The 22,698-nt window shown below is 42.7% G+C and overlaps 1 protein-coding gene and 2 long non-coding RNA genes across 8 annotated transcripts in view; 2 read left to right on the plus strand and 1 right to left on the minus strand.

Annotated features, from left to right (window-relative positions):
* The window catches only part of pcbp4 (poly(rC) binding protein 4), a 204,145-nt gene that overhangs the window by 126,494 nt on the left and 54,953 nt on the right, over positions 1 to 22,698 (plus strand). For 5 of the 6 annotated variants that reach the window (XM_085160428.1, XM_085160424.1, XM_085160425.1 and 2 more), the window contains 3 exons: positions 628 to 744; positions 15,739 to 15,870; positions 17,716 to 17,844. In XM_085160428.1, the coding sequence (XP_085016554.1) occupies positions 628 to 744; positions 15,739 to 15,870; positions 17,716 to 17,844 (378 nt within the window). Of the gene's footprint in view, positions 1 to 211; positions 247 to 627; positions 745 to 15,738; positions 15,871 to 17,715; positions 17,845 to 22,698 lie in introns of all 6 variants that reach the window. The other variant, XM_085160429.1, reaches the window with a different exon arrangement.
* Positions 3,309 to 9,957, plus strand: LOC146517754 (uncharacterized). Its single transcript, XR_014874209.1, has 2 exons — positions 3,309 to 3,474; positions 4,389 to 9,957. It is a non-coding gene; the product is annotated as an uncharacterized LOC146517754 (long non-coding RNA).
* On the minus strand, positions 18,516 to 19,425 carry LOC146517755 (uncharacterized). Its single transcript, XR_014874212.1, has 2 exons — positions 19,334 to 19,425; positions 18,516 to 19,208 (listed from the first exon to the last, which is right to left on the minus strand). It is a non-coding gene; the product is annotated as an uncharacterized LOC146517755 (long non-coding RNA).

Genomic DNA, 22,698 nt, shown 5'->3' on the forward strand with positions numbered 1-22,698 from the left:
CCATTTCCTGGGCTTGAATCTCACCTTCCTCCCACCTCTTCCTCATCAAATCATCTAAATCTCCCTCTTCTCCTTCACCCCTTTTCATTTCCTCCTCTGCTCCTCCTTCTACCCACCCTTTCCTAAAAATCTTCAATTTACTGTCCGCTGGTCTTCTCGTGTGCTTGCCTCCCTCCCTCCCTCGCTCCTCCTCCCGCCCTCCCTCTTCCAGCCTTCTTGTAATCCCTCTCTTCTCCTGCATCACAGGTGAATCTCCCGTAGGGAACGAGGAGCAGTGGCGAGAACGGTTCTCCTCCTCTTCTCTGTCTTGGCCCACATGTCCCTTCCCCCCACTAATGTGTTTTCTCTCTCCTCTGTTTTGCCCCGCCCTCTTTCCATTAACCTCCATCTCCCTCTCCTCCCCCATCACCACTCACCTCCTCTCTGCTGCCCAATTGCCTCCCCTCATTCCCAATGTTCTTCCTAAATTCTCCTCCCTCCCATCATCCTCTCATTCCCTTTCTCCCACTCCTTCCCTCCCCTTTCCCCTTCTTTTTGGCCCCTCCTCACACCCACCCCCAAAAATCCATTTTCCCACAATCCCTCCCTCCCCCTCCCTCCCCCCTCCACCTCTGTCTGGACCTACAGAGCAGCGCGAGGATCAACATCTCAGAGGGTTCCTGTCCAGAGAGGATCATCACCATCACGGGGCCGACAGACTGTGTGTTCAGGGCCTTCACCATGATCACGTTCAAACTGGAGGAGGTAGATACTGGACACACACACACACACACACACACACACACACACACAGCTGACCGATGGTTTAAAAAAACGTGCACAAACTTTACGTTCTTATCTTGTCATTTAAACTTTGCTGCTAATCGTCACCAAATGAAACATTCACATTTATTGATGTACTGTTGGCTCTAAGTTAGGCACACGTTGCCATGGCAGCATCCTCCTGTCTCCGTGCACCAAACATAAAAAAACAAGAGGCTTATTTAGGTCAGTCCTTCCTGTGAGTTTCCGGTGCTTTTAAAGTGTAAAAAGAGTTTAAAGCCCTGAGCTATGATGTCATCTCAAAGGCATCTTTATATTGTGTTAAAGCGATATCAGCTGAGAGGACAGAGCTGCTGCTGTGGAACCGGACTGTGATATGTTTTGGGGGTTAGAAGACCGTATTTGGATGGAAAGGCGGCGTGCTAACATGCTAACATTTGCTAGCTTGTTAGCAAGGTGACTCCATAGCACACGTGACCAGAGATGGGCAGTAACGCGTTACTTGTAATGCGTTACTGTAATCTGATTACTTTTTAAAGTAACGAGTAAAGTAAGGGATTAGTATTGCAAAAACGGTAATTAGATTACCGTTACTTTCCCGTAGGAACGCTGCGTTACTGCGTTACTAAAACCGTGATTTTTTGCGAGAATGTCTCATGACAGTGACGTAAGCGAGTGCGACGTTCGTGACAACAGCTGTGTGCAGATCAACAATGGATCATATATCGAGTGCAGAGAGAGTATGAGCGTGCAGCGTTTAAAGCGTGGAAGTACTGACCTTACTTTGAGTTTGATTCCATAAAAAGTGACAAAAACATTAGTGTCCGTTGTGCGTGGGAAGAAAACTTCTTTTTACAGCGAAAAAACCCCTAAACTTCCAAACAAGCACCGAGTAGCTACGACGTAATGGGAAACTCACAGAGAAACTCGCGGATTCTTCCACTGACCGCTGCACACCTGCACCAGGGTAACCCTCCGCCTACCCCACTCCTGCTTTACAGGTGAAAATAGAGCAACAGGACCGCTAGTCTTTGACTTTATTTATTTTCTGCTGTGTTTTACTTGCATCTATTTGAAAGACTGAGTGTAAACACACAAAATATTTTATTTTATGTGCTGGAATGTGCAGAAAATAGGTTTAAATATTAAAATAATTTCTTCCAGATAATTAAATGTTTGCTTGATGCATAAAGTTAAAAGATTAAAACTAATAAAACAAGTTTTAAAAAGAGACTTTTCCATTTGATTACATTTTGTATGATGATTATGTAGAAAAAGTAGAATTGGGCTGAAAGATCTATCACTTTATCACCTATTCAGGCTGTAAATCGTGTTTTTAAAAAGTAACTAAGTAATTAATTACTTTTGAAAATAAGTAATCAGTAAAGTAATGGGATTACTTTTTCGGGGAAGTAATCAGTAATTAGTTACTGATTACTTTTTTTAAGTAACTTGACCAAAACTGCACGTGACACACCTGGCACCTCTCAGATTATCATAAATGGAGGATTATTTGTTGTTCCAGGCTTTAAGGTTGGATATTTTAACAGAAGAGTCCATGAAGGTCATTCATTCCTCCCCGCCTTCATTTGCCCGAGGGAGGCCGATCCTACATGAGTCTATTTGATTTTACAAAAAGAGCTTTTAAAGCTAATTCATGAATGTCCGTGTATTAATATAATATGTAATTTCTGCCACTGCTGGGTCCAGTCAATCAGTCCAGCAGCAAAAGTCGTAGTTTGATGTTGGTGTGAAGTGCTGTGAGTCGTCTTTAGTACCACTGCTAATAGGTTACACACAAAAGAAAGGTAAGGTAACCTTGTATTGAAATTCTCTGTTTTATTTAACTGTAACAGGATCTGTTAGCTGTGTTACAGCAGCCGAGGGAGGCGATGGCAGCGACACATTAAACAGAATAAAAGATGTTTCTGTGGGTGAAGTCAGGAAACATAAAACATATATTTACATTTTTAAACATCTGTTTATTTCTCTTCTTTAGTTGAGGCATGCAAAATGTAATCCACAAATATTTTGGCCTTTAAATGAGATGAGATGATGATGATGATTATCAACAAGGAAGAACTGGCGCAGACACGTATGTTATTTGATCGTGCTGTTTTTGGATCTTTATCGCTGCATATAGTCAGATGGCAGAAACAGCTGCTCATAAACATCAAAGGAATGAAGAATAAAAACGTTCGGCTCAGTTTTATTCAGACGGCGTCAAATCGCAGCAACAGCTGATCGAAGGGGCTTCGTATTGTGAGGTAGAGACCCTGCAGACGAGGAAGATATCTGCCAGATGCCTCTTGGTCTGACAGCTGTATTGTTTTATAGAGGGTGATAGCATTATCCATGATGGATAACAGTGATGTCACGGAGCCAGGCTTCCCGGTCGGTTTGTTAAACCCCACAGGATGCAGGTGAAGTGGTGATGGGTCGCAAACTATTACTCTGCAGCATAAAATGTATTTTCTGTTGTTTGTCAGTCTGATTTCTGTGGGTTTGAACTTATGACTAATCATTGGTCAAACAACCTGAAGGCAAAAAAAAACTAATTGTAAAAGGCATTAAAAACAGGGTTTGGCTGATTTTAAGAACAATCATCTTTAATCAGCCACAAGATCAAATCTTTTGTTAACTGAAGATCAGAGTTTAAAGTAGTGGAAACAGAAACACTGCAGGCTAAATGTCGCGCTGTGTTCAGATTGTGTTTAACCCTTTAAAGCCGGTCAGAGCAGCACGCTCTGTTTTGCGTAACTACTTTTATATCCTGGTAGCTCTGCAACCACGTGAGCTAGCACAATAATTTTTTTGCATATGAAACCGGAGGAGTTGTACTTACATCTTATGCCATCAGCTTGTCCTCGGTCACAGTTTCCTTCCACATATAGTTTTGCAAAAACTGCATAAAAAGCACTTGCAGCAACAAAAACATAATATTCCAGAAACACGCTTTGCCGATCCGATCAGCTGTTTGTAACACTTCCTACGTTGGAATAGACGTCAGCGCGAACTTTTGCATGTCCGCCATTTCCTGTCGAAACTGGAAGTGACGTCATTTTTGCGGAAATGTAGTTTTTTACCATCAAGGCCTCATGAGCCTATACTGGTGTTTTTAAAAGTTATGTTTGACTTTCTGACTTTCTGTGTGGTTTCTGGGATGCTTAGGACTCATATTGCACTGCTGGAAATAGTTTATTTTGATGCATATGCTGCTTTTTTGCAAATTTGCATTATAATATTTATTTTTGTTTTTCCTGCAGTGTATAAAAATTGGTGTATTTCAAAAATAAAACTATGAAGACACTCAAAATAAATTTCCTGTGGTGGGAAACTATTTTGTGCAACTTTTTTGTATTTACAGTTTTGAGGGATAAGCCTCTTAAATTTCTCTAACTAGAAATATATGTTAAAAAACAAAAACGATTTAAAAATTTTTTGTAGTTTATTGCACTTTTTTGCAATTTATGTAGTTACTATGCACTTAATGCAGACATATTATTAAAATCTGGGCTATAATGGTTGTATTGATGTATAGCAACTTGAAATGCTCCCAAAAATGGCTCCACAGCATGTAAACATATAATATAAGCTCTGGCAGACTTGGTTCTATGGTCTTAAAGGGTTAAGCCAAGCGGCCAAATCAGTGAAGTGTCTGTAATTACTCTCCATTTTCAAAGGTGTGGATGAAATCAGGAGAAAAGGAAGGAAAGCAAAACGTCTTGTTGATGTATATGTGGAGTGAACTCTAACAAACGAGCCGCGCCCGGCTGTCGGGTTATTGGTTACAAGCTCTCGCTGTGCAATCAAACACAGAACAAGTGGAGACCAAAACACTGAATTCAGGGAAAATATTTCAGCCACAAATGTAGAAACGTTTCCATTAAACACGCATACATTATAAGACGAAGGAAATGAGTTTGGCTGCACGCGTGGCAGTTCACGGCAGAGCGGTTTTGGCTGCAGAGAAATGAAACGTCTGACAGACATGACGCAAGCTGAGAAATTAAATCCAGGCAGATGGTATTTAAATCTCAGCAATCCTAATGGAAGATAACAAGATGGGATGAAAATGGACAGGGGGGGGGATCGGGGCAGAGAATGGACGGTGATTTAGAGAGCGGTGGACGGGTCGCTGAAGGGATTTTAAAAAGCTGTGAAATGAGGAAGGAGTGAGAGAGAGAGGGCAGAGAGGGGTTTAAAAAAGAATTGGAAGAGATAAAGAGATGAGGGAAGAGGGGGTCCGATGAAGAATTAATGAAGCTGGAAAGCAGAGAATATAAGAAAGAGGCGTGAAAAGTGTCACCGAGGGATTAAATAAAGGCTGTAATCAGGGAGATCATGCACAGCATTAGTCTTAGGACCTGCACAGGTTCAGGTGTGTGTCTGGGACTGGTTTTTACCTAACAGGGCATCCCGCTGCCTCCAGCATCGTTCTGAGGGGATGAGTGTTTCCCATGGCGTGCAGCATCTCTGCCGTAGATGATGCTGGAGGGCTGGGCTTCAAACTGAGACCAAAAACCAGTCCATGCTTCATCATCCAGGCCTGAGCAGGCAGGAAGTGTTTAGGCCTGACCTCAGGATAGAAGATGTCTTAGTTATTTCTTGATTTTTGGGAAGAGTTCAATTCAAAAATATATTCTCACACAGCTGGAAGATGAGCCTGGTATCAAACGGTAGGTGAAATGAGACCATTTGCTATCATTTGTTCTGAGCAGCTGCCTCAGTGATCCGACCCTTGAAGGTTTACCCAAAATGCACTTCAGGTTTGTTTTTTGTTTTTCCCAGAAAGCAGATCAAACCTGCAGGGTGCCGGTGCTTTGTTCCTGTTCCCTTACAACATTATATCATATATCCCATGATACTAATGCGCTGAGATGTTTATAGACAGAAAAATGTTGATTTGTTGCCCATGTGTACACACAAAAGCTTCTAACAGCATTTGTTTCAGTGGGCTCATTGTGTAACCGTTTCATACTGAAAGATGGTCGGTATTTCACAGCCGTGCAGCCTGATGTCACAAGGTTGCGTTGAACCACCTCAGGCAGATGTCTGTGCACCTCTGCTAACACAGAACAGAGAGAAATTAAAGGGATGTGAACGTAAAAGAAAATTAGAAAGGCTGATGGACGTGTGTGTAGTTAAACTGGGATATTAAATGTGAGATGTCGTTGCTAAAAATGCTGAAAAGAGAAATGAAGAAAGTTATAGACGTGCGGATAAATTAACACGGCATTAGAAAGAAGAGCGGAGAGGATTTTAAAAAGTAAAAAACAAATAGAAAATTAAAGCCAATGAGGAGGAGAGTCCATAGAGCAGGGAAGGGGGTGGGCAAAGAGGTGAGAGATGGTACTGAGAAAGGGGCTGGAGCAGGAAACGGTGTCCAGGAATGGAGATGGAACTGGAAAACAAGTGATGAAGGCAAGATGCCTCTGGTGACCAGATGGGATTGTGGAGGAGGTCGAGGACCAGTGGCCAAGGAGGCAGAGCCTACCTGGTAGCCTAAGAGGGGGAAAGGCAACAGTGGAGACTGAGGCCTTGCAGGCGGTCACCGATAGTGAAGGAGACGGGACCCCTCGGGAAGCTTAGTCGATGGCAGCCAGTGGTCTGGTCCAGATGGGCCCAACCCAAGCAGTTTGTTTAGGCTGCACGGGGCTCCTGGATTTTGGATTTGGAAGTGCTAGTTCACAAAGAACAGGATGTGGTGGCTCAGGGTTGTGAAGTGCAGGGAAGCTGACCTGTAATTAGCTCAGGTTCAAGGAGAAGCACGTCTAAAGGAGCAGGCGGTATCCCCCAAGTCCCAGGTGAGGCCCCTGGCGGCCTGAGTCATCCCTGGCTGGGTCTTTGCGACCTTCATCCTAAAGACAGGAATGAAGGTGTCAACCAAGGAGAACTGATGTGCAGCTGGCTAGGGTGCCGAACATTGATGTCGCCATCAAACTTGACTGCAGAGGCGGTGATTAACAGCGTCTACAGGGACCGTGCTTCCTCTTAGGAGTGGGTGATGATTTGGAGGATGTCGTATGCATTGCAGCAGTTGAATGGCTCCAAACTTACCTGAGGATGTGGTGCCCAGGAGCCATGGGACCCCAGGACCACAACATGCCGCATATGGGCAGGCGAGTCTGCCTGAAGATGGGCTCATGCTCGGGGGTGAGCCATGGCTTCAGTTCAACGGTCCTCTTTAAAAAGGAGAGAGCCATCCGCCGCCATTCAAAAGTCTTACTGAGCGCTGGGTCCATTGCTGGTTGTATCATTCTGACAAGAGTCACAGGAGCCAGAACCCATAAGCAAGGCACTGAGGGGTCCTGTGATGATAAAGTCCAGAACATCCAAACCAGAGGCAGATAGAGAGTCACACAACAACGAACACAGAGGAACTTGGAACTAAAGGCTCATTGTTAAGGAAAAATACTAAAGAAAATCCAAGGAGTTAACAATATAAGCATCAGTCAAGAGGAATACTTTAACATAGGGATGCACCAACTGTACTGGTATCGGGTATCGGCCTCGTTAAAAGTCCCCCGATACCAAGGACCGATACCACGGAGACCTGTCTATGTTTGAGCGGCATGTAAGGGGTTAATCACAGGCGCCGAGTGCCCGCCCCCAGGCCCCGAGTGCCCGCCCCCAGGCCCCGGCTGCAGCTCAGAGCGGGGAGAAGGCGAGGCGAGACAAGTCAGCCGTGTGGAACTATTTCAAAGTGAACGAAGACGCGAAAACAAAGGTGGACTGCAAATTGTGCTCAGCAAAATTGTCCAGAGGCTCTAAAGGTAGCGCATTTAACACAAGTAATTTAATCAAGCACCAAAAACACGACAACGAGTACAAAGAGTTTACCCACGCTTATTTACCCACGCTTATTAGCACAGAGGAGCATAGCTGATGCTATCCCATATGGAAAAGAAATAGTAAAAACTTATATGATTTACTCATGAAAGTGGTCACTTTCTCATTACTTTCATATATTGTTTTAGTAAGTATCCAAAACATACAAGTTTCATTATATAATCTTTCAAGGGATCTTATATCTGTTTTTACTCTTGTATGCTTTTCATACAAGTTTCACACAAAAAGCAAAAGCGAGTGCTGGGCGTGTCCGAGCACGAACTCCCTGACTATCTCACCGCTCACCAATGGGCTCTTATGGAGACGACTGTTGCCACGCCCCCTTTGAGGAACTAACTAAAAAAGTGAGCAGCTACGACGCACTAGCCTCTGATGTCATCCCAGCTGTGACTGTGCTAGTGAGACTTCTAAACAGAGAAACAGACGAACACATTTAAAATTAAATTTTGTTTTTTTATAATTATTTATTTTGTAATATGTTGCATACAACATGCTTTTCATTTTAAATAAATGTTCTTAATTCCAAACTAGTCCCTTGTTGTTGTTGTTTTTGTTAAATTATAGGACTAAAGCTGTTACCTGTAAATTTAAATCATGTTTTTATTAAGTACTCGGTATCGGTATCGGCGAGTACTGAAATGCAAGTACTCGTACTCGTTTCCAAAAAAGTGGTATCGGTGCATCCCTACTTTAACAAGTCCCCAAACTCAAAAACCCTCAGTCCAAGATCCAGGACCATGACAAGAACGTCTGTAATGATGGACAGATGGAAGAGTTGAGGATGGAGGACAAATATAATCCAGAGAGAACTATTAGAACTTGTTTATGGATGTGAAACCTTCTACTGCAATTTGTTTTAAAATGTGGCTAAAAATGTAGCACAGAAATTCAGCTTCATGAAACACATCAGGGAGGGATTTAAAAAACCATCTCCTTCACACTGAGCATCAGGACAAACAGGAAGAACAACAAACATTCATCTCCAAAGAAAAACCTCCTGGTTTAAGGAACACGTGTCCAAAATAACCAACCAGGATCAAAACCGTTGGTGCCTTAACCCATTTCTGCTTCATGAACCACTTTCTGCACGCAGAGCTGGCTGTCAATTACTGGACGAGAGCGCGCACAGAAGGAGAAGAGGCAGCGAAGGCTTCTGTAAGAGATTTTTGATGATATAAATAAATATGTGTTCCTGCAGAGGAGGCATTGGAGTGATTTCATTCAGACCACGTTCATCTGATGGGCAGCCCAGACAAGACGGCGCTCTGCTATTTACATTTCACATGCGACGAGGCTCCGAGTGCAGCTCGGCCTTAATTGATTGAACCAATCGTATTAGGACCAGGTGATTTGGACTGCTATTTATTACCTGAGTTAATTAAAGTCGGAGAGGGAGAGTCATACAGAACGAGGGGACAGAGGGAGATTTGGTAAAGGATGGAGGAGCAATACAGAGAGAAAAGGAGGGTTTAAGCTGCCATACGCAGAGATAGTATGTAATGAGAAAAGGGGGAGAAAGTGGGAAGAGCTGCTGAAGGGGAAAAGAGATGCAATTAAAAAGTGAGTGAATGAGTGAAGCCTTTCTAACAGCAGTTTAGGAGGTTGGATGGGTGAGCTGACTCCTGAGACTGTCCTGGACTTTCATTCAAAGAGCATCTGATGATCTACACGACGCTTCAGCTGCAGTCAGATTCAATACAAATGACAGATAATTACTTCCTGACATAATGTTGTCATGAGCTCATGTAAAAGCTTTTCTAACCAGTTAAAAGTATTTAGTCTTGTGAAAAATGAAATATTTGAACTTGTTTCCTGAACACGGCTTCTTCTCATTAATAAAAGACAAAGATGGCAGCTCACCTACCAACTGTACAAAACACAACAGAGTCGCCGCCTCCAACTGTGGGAAGCCACCAACTGTGCCCAGTGATAATCAGAGTCTGACTTCACCAAAGAGGGCAGCAGGCAGGTGCTGCCGAGGGGCGAGCAGGTGTAGTAAGAACTAACAGACATACGTACGTTCTTTTAGAGCAGAGCTACAGATTTAAATGCCCAAGGCGAAGCGGTCAAAGTCTGGCTGTACTTCACAGCAAAAGATGCAAACTCAGCAGCTGCAACAAGTGCTTTAAGCTGATACTGTGATGCTGTCAAAGGAGGTAACACCTCAAATCTGATGAAACACCTGGCGACGCATAGCATTTTTTTTAAAGCTGAGAAATGCGCCGTATTTGATAGCTTGCTGCGAGACCTCACACCGAGCACATCTACTGTGGGTGTGGTGCCTGTTATCGACCCGGAGTTAGCAACATCCCCCAAAAACCCGAAGAGGAGAGTCCTGGCCCCTAGCCCTGCCAGTGTAGCAGAAATGATGAGGATGATGATGCAGCAGCAGCCGTTCTTCTCTGCGTGAGTAGCTTAATGTTGTCCGTGTGTAATTTACGTTGAGTAGGCTAACCACGTTATTACATTAATGCATGTAAGGTGAACTAGCAAACACCATCATAGCTACATGCAGCTGTCTTCTTGTTTGATGGCAGATACTCCCTTCACCCTGGTCAAAAAGGCTAAAATGACCAAAGAAAAAGTGGAAAACAGTTAAACATGAGAGGTTTTTGGACAAAGTTTGTGTTTTTTCCATTGTTTAAGCTGCTTCCAGCCAAGAGTGATACCATATATGCCCCATAGCTGCAGAAAAGGCTAACATTGTTATCTTTTTACAAAAAAACAGCTGAACATGAGAGGTTTTTGGACCAATTTTGTGTTCTCCATTTTTTAAGCACCGGCACCGTTTCAAAAGTACCGGTTTGGCACCGGTATCGGATAAAACCTAAACAATACCCATCCCTAGTAAGAACTGCTCAGATATGTTCGGGCCATCAAAGAAAACGGAGCGAAACAGCACAGAAATCTGCCACCGCCACACGGTCTGGTTCAGGATGTAGATCAGGTCATCTGCTAAGAGTGCACGCCACATATCCTAAAGTAAGATGCTGACCCCAAGTTGCTCTCTGATGCATCCATCGGGGTATAAATGTGCGTCTGTGAGTTTTAAATAAAAAAAGCATAGAAAAAAGTGCTTGTATGAAAAAATAATAAGTAAATAAATACATTGAAATTGTATGAATGCGTGTGCATGGGGTGAGTAAGGTGAGCGTGTTTCGTGTGCTCAGGTAGAAACGAACATTTACCGTCCGTGGATGTAATTCAGGCGTTTGCAGAAACCTTTTGTTTGTTGTCCACAGGTGGCTGTGAGTCACAAACTTTCCTGTTCTTGAATAAATATCTGCAGCTTTGCATGCAGGGAAAAAAAACCATTAGCACATTTCCACAGTGGATCAGTCAGGATCTGACAGTAAAGTTTGGTGGTCGTCTGTGACGGGTGGACTCCACACTTACAGGACAGATAAATCCTGGCCTCGTCAGAGCTGTCAGATTGACTCGCTCCTTTACTGATCTACATGGTTTTTTGCAGCTTCTGTTTGATTTGAACTGAATTGTCTGCGTCTGGCTCAAGAGTTTTGCACAGCGCGGCATTTTAGACGACACGTGGTCTGCTGCCTTGACAGAATTCAGCTATTTCCGAATTAGCCTGCCAGAGTCGCCCCGGGCTGCTTCTTAATTTCCACCTGAAAGAACATCATCAGCTTTTGTCAGAAGCAGCTGCAGAAGTGTAAGAGCAGAGCGGAGACCCCGGGGCCGATGAATTCACTATAACGCTGGGTGAATATGGAAATACAATAACTCTGGGTAAGATGGAATAACAAGTTATAGCAACAAGTCAGTGATATTACTGGACCTGTTCCAAAAACCTCAGCCGCATCTGATGCAAGAGAGGAGCTAAAGAGTGCAGCATCGATAGTCATAGTTGTACAAGGCAGCGCTATCGTTTCACAGATTGAGATGACTTATGCTATTCTAACAGATATGGGTCATGTTCAAATTCATGGGCTGCTTCCTCCTGAGGCCGCATTTGTAGACCGATTACGTCACAGCGACGCGCCGAAGGCTGTCCCAATTCGTAGACTCCTCCGAATGCAGCCGACAAATGCGTCCTCCTTTTCCCTGAATTTGAAGGATGGGTCGGGTGTGTCCTTCGTGGCCTACCATATCCCAGAATTCATAGCGCGGCCCAGCCAAACTCCAGTTTCCAACAATGGCGGCCGCTACTAAGTTTTAAAATTACTCTGACTAATCTTTCTGGGTCACAAAATAAACTTTTAACATATTTTCAGGCGAGAAAGTAGCTGTGTAAACATCAAATATCTGCTCAGTTTATCAAGATATCGCATATTTGCCAAAGTGCTTCGACGTTTTCGGAGACGTCTGTTACCCACCAGCTCGATAGCAAGCCGGGAGCTCGAGGGTCACTGGAGCCGCCGAGAACGGCACAAATCCTGGCACAAATCCCGGCACATCATTTTCAGATCACCGCAGAGTTTTGCTACTCAGGTTAAACGTAATATATAAGTCACTTAGACAACCTAAAATGTTATTGTTGGGCTTTTTTCAGTGTTTTGTTTGTTCGTGAGTAAATCGGTTTGGCTGAGATTAAAGTTATTAGATTAGATAAAATAAAACTTTATTAATCCCCCGGGTGGTTTTCACACAGCTGAATAAACGTCAAACAGAAAACTGATTAAACAGAAGTGTGAGACGGTCGAGAGTTTACTCCAGTGTCCTGTTATATTTTAGACAGCAAGGAGCAGACGGCGAGTTTATTAAACTCCACCGAGACAGCGGTGACGCTAATCTGAAGGCTAGACCGTCCAATTTCACAGCTGTTTACTTCCGGCCTACCCGACCTTCTGAGAACCCGGCCCACGTAGACCGCGAAGGCCAGGTCCTCAGGAGGATGCAGCCCATGAATTTGGACACGACCATGGTCTGGTTCTGGAGTGCAAACTGTCAAGATCTTCACCCCACACGAGCTCTATATGTTTTACTTTCATTTATTTAAAGGAGACCTGAGGCTCCACCCAGATGCGCTTTAACTTTTTTAATGTGATAACATTTTGATTTCACAACTGAAGTCTCAGCAGAGGACTGGAAGTCAGGAGCTTACACTCACATCCACATCAGGCTGGTCAGACTGTGTAAAGCCTGCCAAGTGCAACCATTATAATAACAATATACCAGATATATACAGGAAGCACAGAGCCTAGAGGTGCACTGCTTCACTGTGATTGGCAGAAAGATTAAAATGTTTCTGGGAAGTCTTCAAACGCACACATGAGAGCTTCTGGAAAGATGAAGCAAACGCGGACGAACCGCATTCATCGGACGCCGGATGAAACAAATCATCTGAAAGCTTCCGTTAGAAAGATTAGTCGAGCTTATAAACACGTCAATTAAAAGACAAATAGAAATGTTTTGCTCATTTTGAGTAAAATTGTCTTCAAATCAGCAGTCAGATCAAATCGTGACCTTTACAAAATATGCAAATCCATGTCAGTGAATAACTTCCAGCAGCTTGTTTTAGTATTTATAGCTTTACATTTGCTTGTTTAACTGTTGCGTGTGATTGCATATGTTTCTAGGATGTATTTCGAGGTTGGAGACCTTGGGAAGGAATCTTATTAGCTTCTCTAGTGGAACCCAGCAGTGATTCAGCTGAACTTTAATTTAGTAGCTACAGAATTTCCAGCCTGTGTTTGACAATCGGGGTTACAAGAAGTAATTTTTGCAATGATAATGTAGTAATTCTTTTACAAAATGTGGTTATTGTGTTGAAAAGAAAGCCCGCTTTTAAACGTCTGCTGGCTTTTGATGAAATGAAACCAAACCAATCAGAGCGCACGTGATCTGCTATTATCCCGGCGTGAATGCCGCCTATTCATCAAACTTCACAGACCTTGACTGGGAGTAGAGAGTGCTGTGTGTGTGTGTGTGTGTGTGTGTGTGTGTGTGTGTGTGTGTGTGTGTGGAAGGCAGAGGTATAAACAGAGAAAGTCAAGGTCAGAGAGGGGAGTCGGTGGCAGAGAGGGGGAGACAGAGACGTTTGACCAGGGCAAATATAGTCTGTGATCTGCATCGGAATTAAAGGAATGACAGACAAGTGTGGAAGTTGTCTTTCCAATCGGCGCTAACCTTTCACAGACATTAAATGCACATTTTTATTATGAGCATTAAAAAATGTCCAGTAATAGACTTTTTTTTTTTAGTTACATAAATTCGATTCGTTTGGTTTGCTGTTCTGTGCTGCAAAAGAAGCAAATAATACACTTACATGGAGACAGACTGTGCAGAGGTTTGGCACCACCTGGTTGTTTGTGCTGCAGCCAGCTTGAAGAGAATAGTTGCAACTCTTAGAGGCAGGAGTGCACAGTGATCCTTTACAAGCCTGAGACCGCAGCTAACCACAGCTAACCACGGGCTAACATCAGCAAGCTGACACTGTAGGTGCACAGCAGAAAGGTTATCATATAACCAAGTGCAGCAACTAAATTCACGATTAATTTCGCCATGATATGGGGGGTCATTTATCACATGGTCCATCCATCCACTCATCATGGTCACAGGCGTAACATGCCGATGTTTTGTCACGTCCCGGGGCGTTCCTGAGGAACACAAAAGGAGACTTTTGGCGTTGTTACGGTACGCGGTGGGTTATGGCCGAAATCCAGTGCAATGACGCTCCCGCGGTAATAGACGTTCCAGCCCTGTATTCCAGCCCTAACCATAACCTTTTTCCTGAGCTTAACCAGGACTGTAATGATGTTAAATAGCGTGTTTCTAAGCGATTTGAAGAAAAAGAGCGAACATGTGTAGCTTGAGTCCATATGGTTCTCATATTTCCTCATTTTTCCGAGGTCGTCATTTAGGAATGTGGTGGGTAGCCGAAAACGTAATATGTTGACGATTTGTCACCAGCGTGAAATGTTACGCTTTGGGAGTGAGAACGTGTTGCAGCAGAAGCAGTTCAGGAGACGCCCAGATGCCCGTAGGTGTAGCAGCTCTACTCTGAGCTCAATCATTATTTTCTTTCATGAGCTGCCAGCGTTTGTCTCATTGCAGATCTTGGTTGCATTGGACTTGAATATTTTTCTGAAGTTGCTTTAGCCTCAGGTTTTGCTAATCGTCATTTCTTTAACTCCTGGAGAGCGAGTTCAGTGCCGTCCTAACGTAACAGTCAGGAGTCTTCTGTTTGCAAATGGCCTCTTACATAAAAACTTGGCTCTAAAATTCAGTTTTAAGACACGATTGTAAAAATGTGTGTTATGCAGAAGTGTGTCTCACGTACTGTGCCGCTACAGCTGTGACAACGCAATCCACAGATTACCTTTAATGTACTTCGATAATCTATAATTTCCATCTGTTCATTTTCTAAGTAACTAAATAGATTTTTGGATGTGGATCTTTTATTTCACAGTAGAAATGAAGTAGTGGTGTGCTGGAGGTGGGTTGCAAAGTGGCTTGCAGAAAGCAGGTTCAAGCCACTGAGGGATCAGCTGATGTGGGTTTATCCACAGTCTGAAGTAACACTGTCTCATTTATTCAACACTACAAGCTTCAGTACTGATTATTTTTATGTGTCGAGCTTCTTTTTGTATTGTTGATGACAAGAAACATGTTTAGTGGTTTTTGGAGTTTTTTCGTTCCTTTTAAAGCTCAATTTCTGTTGTTTTTAGTTTTTATCTGACTTGAATCCCAACACTGGGAAGAAACAGAAAATGTATTTTTGGGATTACCAGATGAAAAGCTGAGTGAAACTGGAGCTCCAGCTCTGATCTAACTGCCATAACAGCCTCGTCTGTTCCAAAGCTTAACTCCTGAAATCCAGCTCTTTAGAAATAAATCAATACGAGGACTGAGACGTGGTTGGGAAGGATAAAAAGGTTCATCTCTGATCATTTTTGTTTGCTTACATGTTTTGGTATGCATATCCAGTGGGCTGCATTCATTCTACGCTCAAAAGCAAACATTAGAAATACTGTTTGTTTAATAAGAACGCTGATTTGTTTTCCTACAGCTCAGATGTTGAAGGGCTCGCGCTGACAGACGGTGGAAGGCAGCTCAGCAGCTGCATGCTGTTCTCCAGGCACACTGATGGATGTATCCATCGAACGGAAACACCTCGAGCCCTTTAACGACTAAATCCATCTGTTTCTTTTCTCCTTATCTCAGGACCTGGCGGCCTTGGTGGCCAACGGCACGGTGACCAGCAAGCCTCCCGTCACTTTACGGTTGGTCATCCCAGCGAGCCAGTGCGGTTCCCTCATCGGCAAAGGCGGGTCTAAGATCAAGGAGATCAGAGAGGTGAGCTGCTCGACGTAAAATCGGGCATTGCAGGAACGTTTTCCACTTTCAAAGAAGACATCAAACCAGATATGAGCTGATTAACCTGATGTTCTGACCCAATGAAAAGCTTTACCGGCAGGTTATGCCATCGTTTTTATCTTTAAAAAATCAGATCTGACGCTGTAGATGCAGGTGTTTTTGTCACAGTTAACATTTAATTATTGTTACATAACGCTATAAAGTAACTGCTGGAATCAGCACCTGGAGTCATTACCAACATGTTTGCAGAGTGAGAGCTGTTTCCTGAAGGAGGAAAAGCTCGCTCGCAAGCTAGTGCTCGATGAACAAGAGTGAAAGACATAAACAACTTAAATATTGGCTCCTGCTTCTGGACAAAAACAAATACACACTTTATTTTAGATTTTTAAAAATCCATATACACTGTGGGAGTGTAAGTACTGGGCCACCGACACATGAGGCCTACAGGAGCTGCTGGCCATGGAAACCCACTGTGAAGCTCCCAGCCTGCAGTTTCTGTGCTGATGTTCAAGGTTTGACCTTCCAAGTCAACATAAGCGTGTCCTGTAGTGAGATGAAGGGCTTGGTTGGTGCCTCACGTCAGGTCCGGTGTCATTTATATTAACTGTGAAGCGTCTGACGACACAGAACAGAGCCATGAACCTTTTGTGGCTGCAGCTCAGGAGGTTGGTGGTTCTGTCCCTGTCTGCTGCAGTCTGATTGGCTAATATCCTTTGGCAAGATACTCCTGAAATTCAGATAAATGATCTCCAGTGAAATGGTGAATGCCTCAAAGTTGCTTGTGGTGCTCTACTCACAGAACGCTATTTTATTCTAATCAAAACTTGTGAAGATACAAAACACAAAACTACATCTGATGATAAAGATATCCTTGACAAAAATATTTACCCAGTAAAATTTGCATTTTTGAGCTCTAAAAGCCCCGTTCAGTCGGTCCCCCATGACCCCAGATGTCAGAGAGAGGGAGCTGTTGAGTCTTGTCCACGCTTGCACCGGCGTGGAACTGACTCGCTGTCTCTAATTGTGTGTTGGAGATTTAACCAGCAGAAAGTTAATCTGCATTTTACTGAGCAGAAGCTGTTTGGGCTTGTCTGGCAGAGCAGACCCTGTTTGTAACAGGCTTTAATGGGCAGCTCTGTTTACAACCTGGGCACAGTGGAGAGAATGCAAATGAATGTTATTTTAGTATACCGCGACTGGCTTCTGTACAAGTTTGACTCAAAGGTCATAAACATCAGTCGCAGCAGACGGGAAGACTCACACATGAGCTGCCATATTTAGATACTAACTTTGACCCCGACTGGATGCTTGTCAGACGGAAACCTTGTGGAATAAATCAAAAGTGTTCGTGGACAAAAGCAGGTCACCAAAGTTTTCTTTTTGATATGTAAAATACAAGGACCAAGCAATAATGTGAAAACATACACAGTATGAAACAAGACCTTGAAAACTTCACAAAGGCTTCAGCGTGGATGTTGGGTCGCACATCTGACAGCATCCACCGCAGCATGAGCCAGCTAATTAAGGGGAAACGGTAAATGGCCTGTATTTGTACAGCGCTTTACTAGATCTGAATTCCACAAGCGCTGAAACTTTTATTATTTTGCTCTGGCTTTCTTACTAAATATCCTGAAACTACCACTTTGAATATTCTTTGCTTAACTTTGAGTGTGAACTTCATGTCTATTAATATACAATCTGACACGTGACCTTCTGAGTTGTCAAAAAACACTTTTCGGTGCAACTTTTAGCATCTGACAGCATTCTCTCTGCTTATATTTTTAGGGTACAGAATCACTGCTGTGTGTTTCTTTGTGTGTACAGACAACAGGTGCGCAGGTTCAGGTGGCAGGTGACCTCCTCCCCAACTCCACAGAGAGAGAAGTGACAATATCAGGGAGCCAGGACGCCATCATCCAGTGTGTTAAACTCATCTGCACTGTCATCCTCGAGGTACGTGAGTGAGGCCAAACAGGAAAACTACAGAGTGAAATTAACGAGAAAGTACAGTAGAAAATGTTCAAATGCCTGGTTTCCACAAAGCTGTGAAGTTTGCCGTGAAGCCTGTGTGGAAACTCCAACAGCTGCAGTTCCACTAAAGGCCACTTGGGGGTGGCTCCAGCAGTGAGTCAGTCCCCATAGACTCCCATGTTAAAACTTTACAGCAGAAATAAACATGTTTACAACCTGCTACAAAAAACATTTTGGTCTCTATGGAGATTTTCCCTCTTCATTACATCATTAGAGGCATGGCCTCTCTGACTAAGAGGTGAATGGCGACACAGGCGGTCATAGCTGCTAGCTGTCTGCTAGGCTTCACTTCAACTAACTGGAGTGTTTGTGGAGCCTTTTAGAGGATTTTTATTGTAATTATCTGACCAATGATATGGCTGCTGTGGGGCTAGTCGAATTAACAGATCGTCCAAAAAGTCGGACCTCCTTCTAGGATTTTATATTTTTACATGGTGTCTGTTAGGGATGCACCGATACCACTTTTTTGGAAACGAGTACGAGTACTTGCATTTCAGTACTCGCCGATACCGAGTACTTAATAAAAACATGATTTAAATTTACAGGTAACAGCTTTAGTCCTATAATTTAACAAAAAAACAACAACAAGGGACTAGTTTGGAATTAAGAACATTTATTTAAAATGAAAAGCATGTTGTATGCAACATATTACAGAATAAATAATTATAAAAAAAACAAAATTTAATTTTAAATGTGTTCGTCTGTTTCTCTGTTTAGAAGTCTCACTAGCACAGTCACAGCTGGGATGACATCAGAGGCTAGTGCGTCGTAGCTGCTCACTTTTTTAGTTAGTTCCTCAAAGGGGGCGAGGATGGCAACAGTCGTCTCCATAAGAGCCCATTGGTGAGCGGTGAGATAGTCAGGGAGTTCGTGCTCGGACACGCCCAGCACTCGCTTTTGCTCAATGAGGGACTGGAGCATGTAATACGTGCTGTTCCAGCGCGTCTGTACGTCCTGCTGCAGTCTCTTTATTGGCTGGTTGAGCTGTCCCTGAATGTCCTCGAGGCGGGAGTAGGCTGAGGCCGAATGTTTAAAATGCCCAACTATTTTCCGTCCCACTGCTGTAGCATCAGCTATGCTCCTCTTTGCTAATAAGCGTGGGTAAATAAGCGTGGGTAAACTCTTTGTACTCGTTGTCGTGTTTTTGGTGCTTGATTAAATTGCTTGTGTTAAATGCGCTACCTTTTGAGCCTCTGGACAATTTCGCTGAGCACAATTTGCAGTCTGCCTTTGTTTTCGCGTCTTCGTTCACTTTGAAATAGTTCCACACGGCTGATATGTCTCACCTTGCCATCTCCCCGCTCTGAGCTGCAGCCGGGGCCTGGGGGCAGGCACTCGGGGCCTGGGGGCGGGCACTCGGCGCCTGTGATTAACCCCTTACATGCCGCTCAAACATAGACAGGTCTCAGACTGTGGTATCGGGGGACTTTTAACGAGTACGAGTACTTTAGAAAATGTGGTATCGAGGCCGATACCCGATATCGGTATCGGTGCATCACTAGTGTCTGTGTTTGTGTGAGGGAAGCATGCAGTCTATTGATGTTGCTTGCTAACCTGATGACTTAGCAGACCCTAAAAAACATTTTATCTGCAGAGAAATGAAATGCAAGGTGTGAAAAAAGCAAGGCGTTAAAGGTGTTTGAGGCAGTGATGAACCTTCTGTCTCCATTAAAAAGGATATTACGTTAGCTAAAATGCTAACATTGAGGTTTTAAAATACTAGTTGGTGACATCAGAGTGTCTCCATTCTTTGCATACAGTCTGTGGCTGATGCAGGTTCATCACTGCCTCAAACACCTTTAACGCTGCTATTTCAGCATTCCTGTTTTCACACATTGCAGCTGCTTTGGTGCACATTTCTCCTCAGTGCAAGTTTTTGATTTTTGGACGTGTGCATTATCTGGTGGGTGGTTGCTATGACAACAGCCTTATGTGCCTCCATCCTTTTCTAAGCTAACTTTTACACCTTAATAATTAGTCAAAAAGTCTGACATCATCTTACGCAATTAGTTCAAGGCTTTCTCTTCGTATCGGTATTTCTAGATTTGTCATTTTGTGACACGAGCATCATCGCCATCCTTCCCTGATCTATTATTACCATCACACTCGTGAAAGCTTTTTTCTCCATCTGATGCAACCTGATGCTAATTTTGAAATGACAGAGCTGCAGGAGTGATTCTTTTAAAAATTCATGCAGCGGCTCTGTAATGATGCACACTCGTCTGCGCTTTATTACCACTACATTACATTTTTGTGAGGTTTCGTGCTCCTTTCCAATAATCTTCAAAATGGAAACAGTAAAATTTATAATTCATGATTGTATTATAATTAATCAGAGACTGCAGTCATTAAGGAGAGCATGTCTCGGGGATTAGAAGCAGAAACAGAGAAATCAAAGGCTTCAGGAGCTCATTGGTATTCCAAGCACCTTAATCTGCGATGAGAAAGGAGGAGCGGAAAAGAAATAAAAATGCTGACCTTAGTTAAACTTCATTCACTTTCAAGTGCTGGTACTTACTGTCAATGTGAAGTTCCATGCCTCCATTCACACTTTGTTTGATCTCAGTAAGAAATCTTTTGATGTACTTTGGTCCCCTGATGGACTGTTGTCTCCCTGCCGTCCACCCAGTGCATGCTTGGAAGTGATGCATCCAAACAACACGTTGGGATAAATGAATGAGAAATCTATTTTTCTGTGAAGTCCTGTTGTCGGACGTAGAGTAGAGGTTTCTGCCGCAGCTTCACTTAATTCCACAGTGAGTTTAGAGGGAACGAAATCTCAGAACGCAACAAAAATGCCAATGTAGATGGAAAAAAGTTGATTCTGGACGTAGTGTTTTCAGTCTCAGCTGACTGCAGGTTTTCCCAACCTTATATAAAGTACCTGAACTGCTCAGACACCCAGCTCTCAGCCAAAGCGCCCATGTCCCCAACTTTAAGCCTTAATACATTTAAAAATAAAAAAAAGACAAACTATCCCACGTACAGTTGTTATTAGGGATGCACCGATACCGATACTGGTATCGGGTATCAGGTCTGATACTGTAAAATGTGTGTGTACTCATACTCGTAAAAGTTAACCGATACCATGAACCGATACCAACTTATTTCATTAATCAGAGGGTGGCTTGTCATTTCTGTTGTAGTTTTTTAGATTGGCCACTAGGGGGCCAATTATTATTTTATTTATTATTTATTTTATAATTTTTATATTTTATTATTTATTTAATAATAATTGTTTTGTTTGTTTGTTTACAATATGGAGACTCTGCAATAATTTAAAAGTTTATTTTATTCTCAAACCTAATTTGTATTTATTTTATTCCAAACAGAAGTGTTTATTTATTATTCTGAAAGCTCGAGACAGTGCCAATAGTTCAGTGATATTTTGTTAAATTACAATGTGGAGACTCTGCAATAATTTAACCGAAGTGCTTATTTTTCACTTGAAATTTTTTTGTGGTCATTTTTATTACGATTTTATTTTTTATCGGCAGGGAATATAATAAAACCTGTCTTCCAATTAATTGTATTTGTGTGTGTGTGTGTGTGGTAGAAGTATCGTTTTTTGTATCGGCAAGTACTCAGATCCAAGTATCGGTATCGTATCGGTTTGAAAAAATTGGTATCGTTGGTACCCTAGTTGTTATATTATAAAGTGTAAATATGTTTGTTTGTTTTTTTTTCTGGTGAAATTTTGGAGGCACGAGAGTCAGTTAGCACTGCCTCAAGTGGACATTACAGGAACTGCAGTTTTTTGTACTTTTAAACTTCCTTTTTTTTCTTTTTATTGTAAAAACTCCACGAAGACAAAATAGATGTATCACTTAAACTGTAAAGTAATAGTGGGGTACTGAGGTAGGAACAATATCCTCATATATTAAAGCATTAATCAGCATTGCGTCATTATAATGGCAGGTTATCACATTGTTACCAGGATATATTTCTGTCTGCCTCACAGACGTGTGTGTTTGCACATTTTTACCCCAGTTCTAGCCTCTTGTTACCCACTTACTTATATTTGAGTGCTGTTGATACTAGGGCTGCCACGATTAGTCGACAAAATCGTCGACGACTAATTCAATAGTCGACGCGTCATTTTAACCTTGTAAGATCCTGAAAGACGCTGGAATGAGTAGTAGGATTTAAGAGGGTAATAACGGACTGAAACAGAAGATGGCAGCACTGCATGTACAAGGATGCCAAAGTTAAGTCTGGGAGCATAAAGAAGAATAATGTCCAATGCAAAATCTTGCCTTCCATGGCGGCACGACGGCGATGCATGAGCATCTGAAAAGGAAGCACGTCATGGCGTCTGATGACGAAGTGGTACAGTCATCTCAGTAAGCGAATTGGCTAGTTAGCTGCTAACATTAGCATAAACAGCGAGCTATTTACTCATATTGACAGCTGTAAATGTTACGTTACAGTACTGCAAAAAAAAAAATGTTCGTCTTCAATGGACTTTGTCACCAATGACTTGCACACAATTTCGGGGCCTTTCGGTTTGTTGCTACAATCTGCAAATTTCACTAAAGGTTTAATAAACTATCATCTTGTCTTTATTGTTAGTTAGCACATACCTTAAACACTTCAAGCTGTAAGCTAATGATAGTTATATAAGATCAGATGCATGCTGGTGCAATAAGCTGTAGTTTTACGTCCAATGGATGCATGATCTGATTAGTCGATTAGACTAGTCGACTATCAAAATAATCGTTTGTGGCAGTTGATACAAGAGTGGGATGGATATTGGACATTACTTTGGAAATTAAG

This window comes from Neolamprologus multifasciatus, chromosome 5, assembly GCF_963576455.1.
Source record: "Neolamprologus multifasciatus chromosome 5, fNeoMul1.2, whole genome shotgun sequence".
Lineage (NCBI taxonomy): Eukaryota > Metazoa > Chordata > Actinopteri > Cichliformes > Cichlidae > Neolamprologus > Neolamprologus multifasciatus.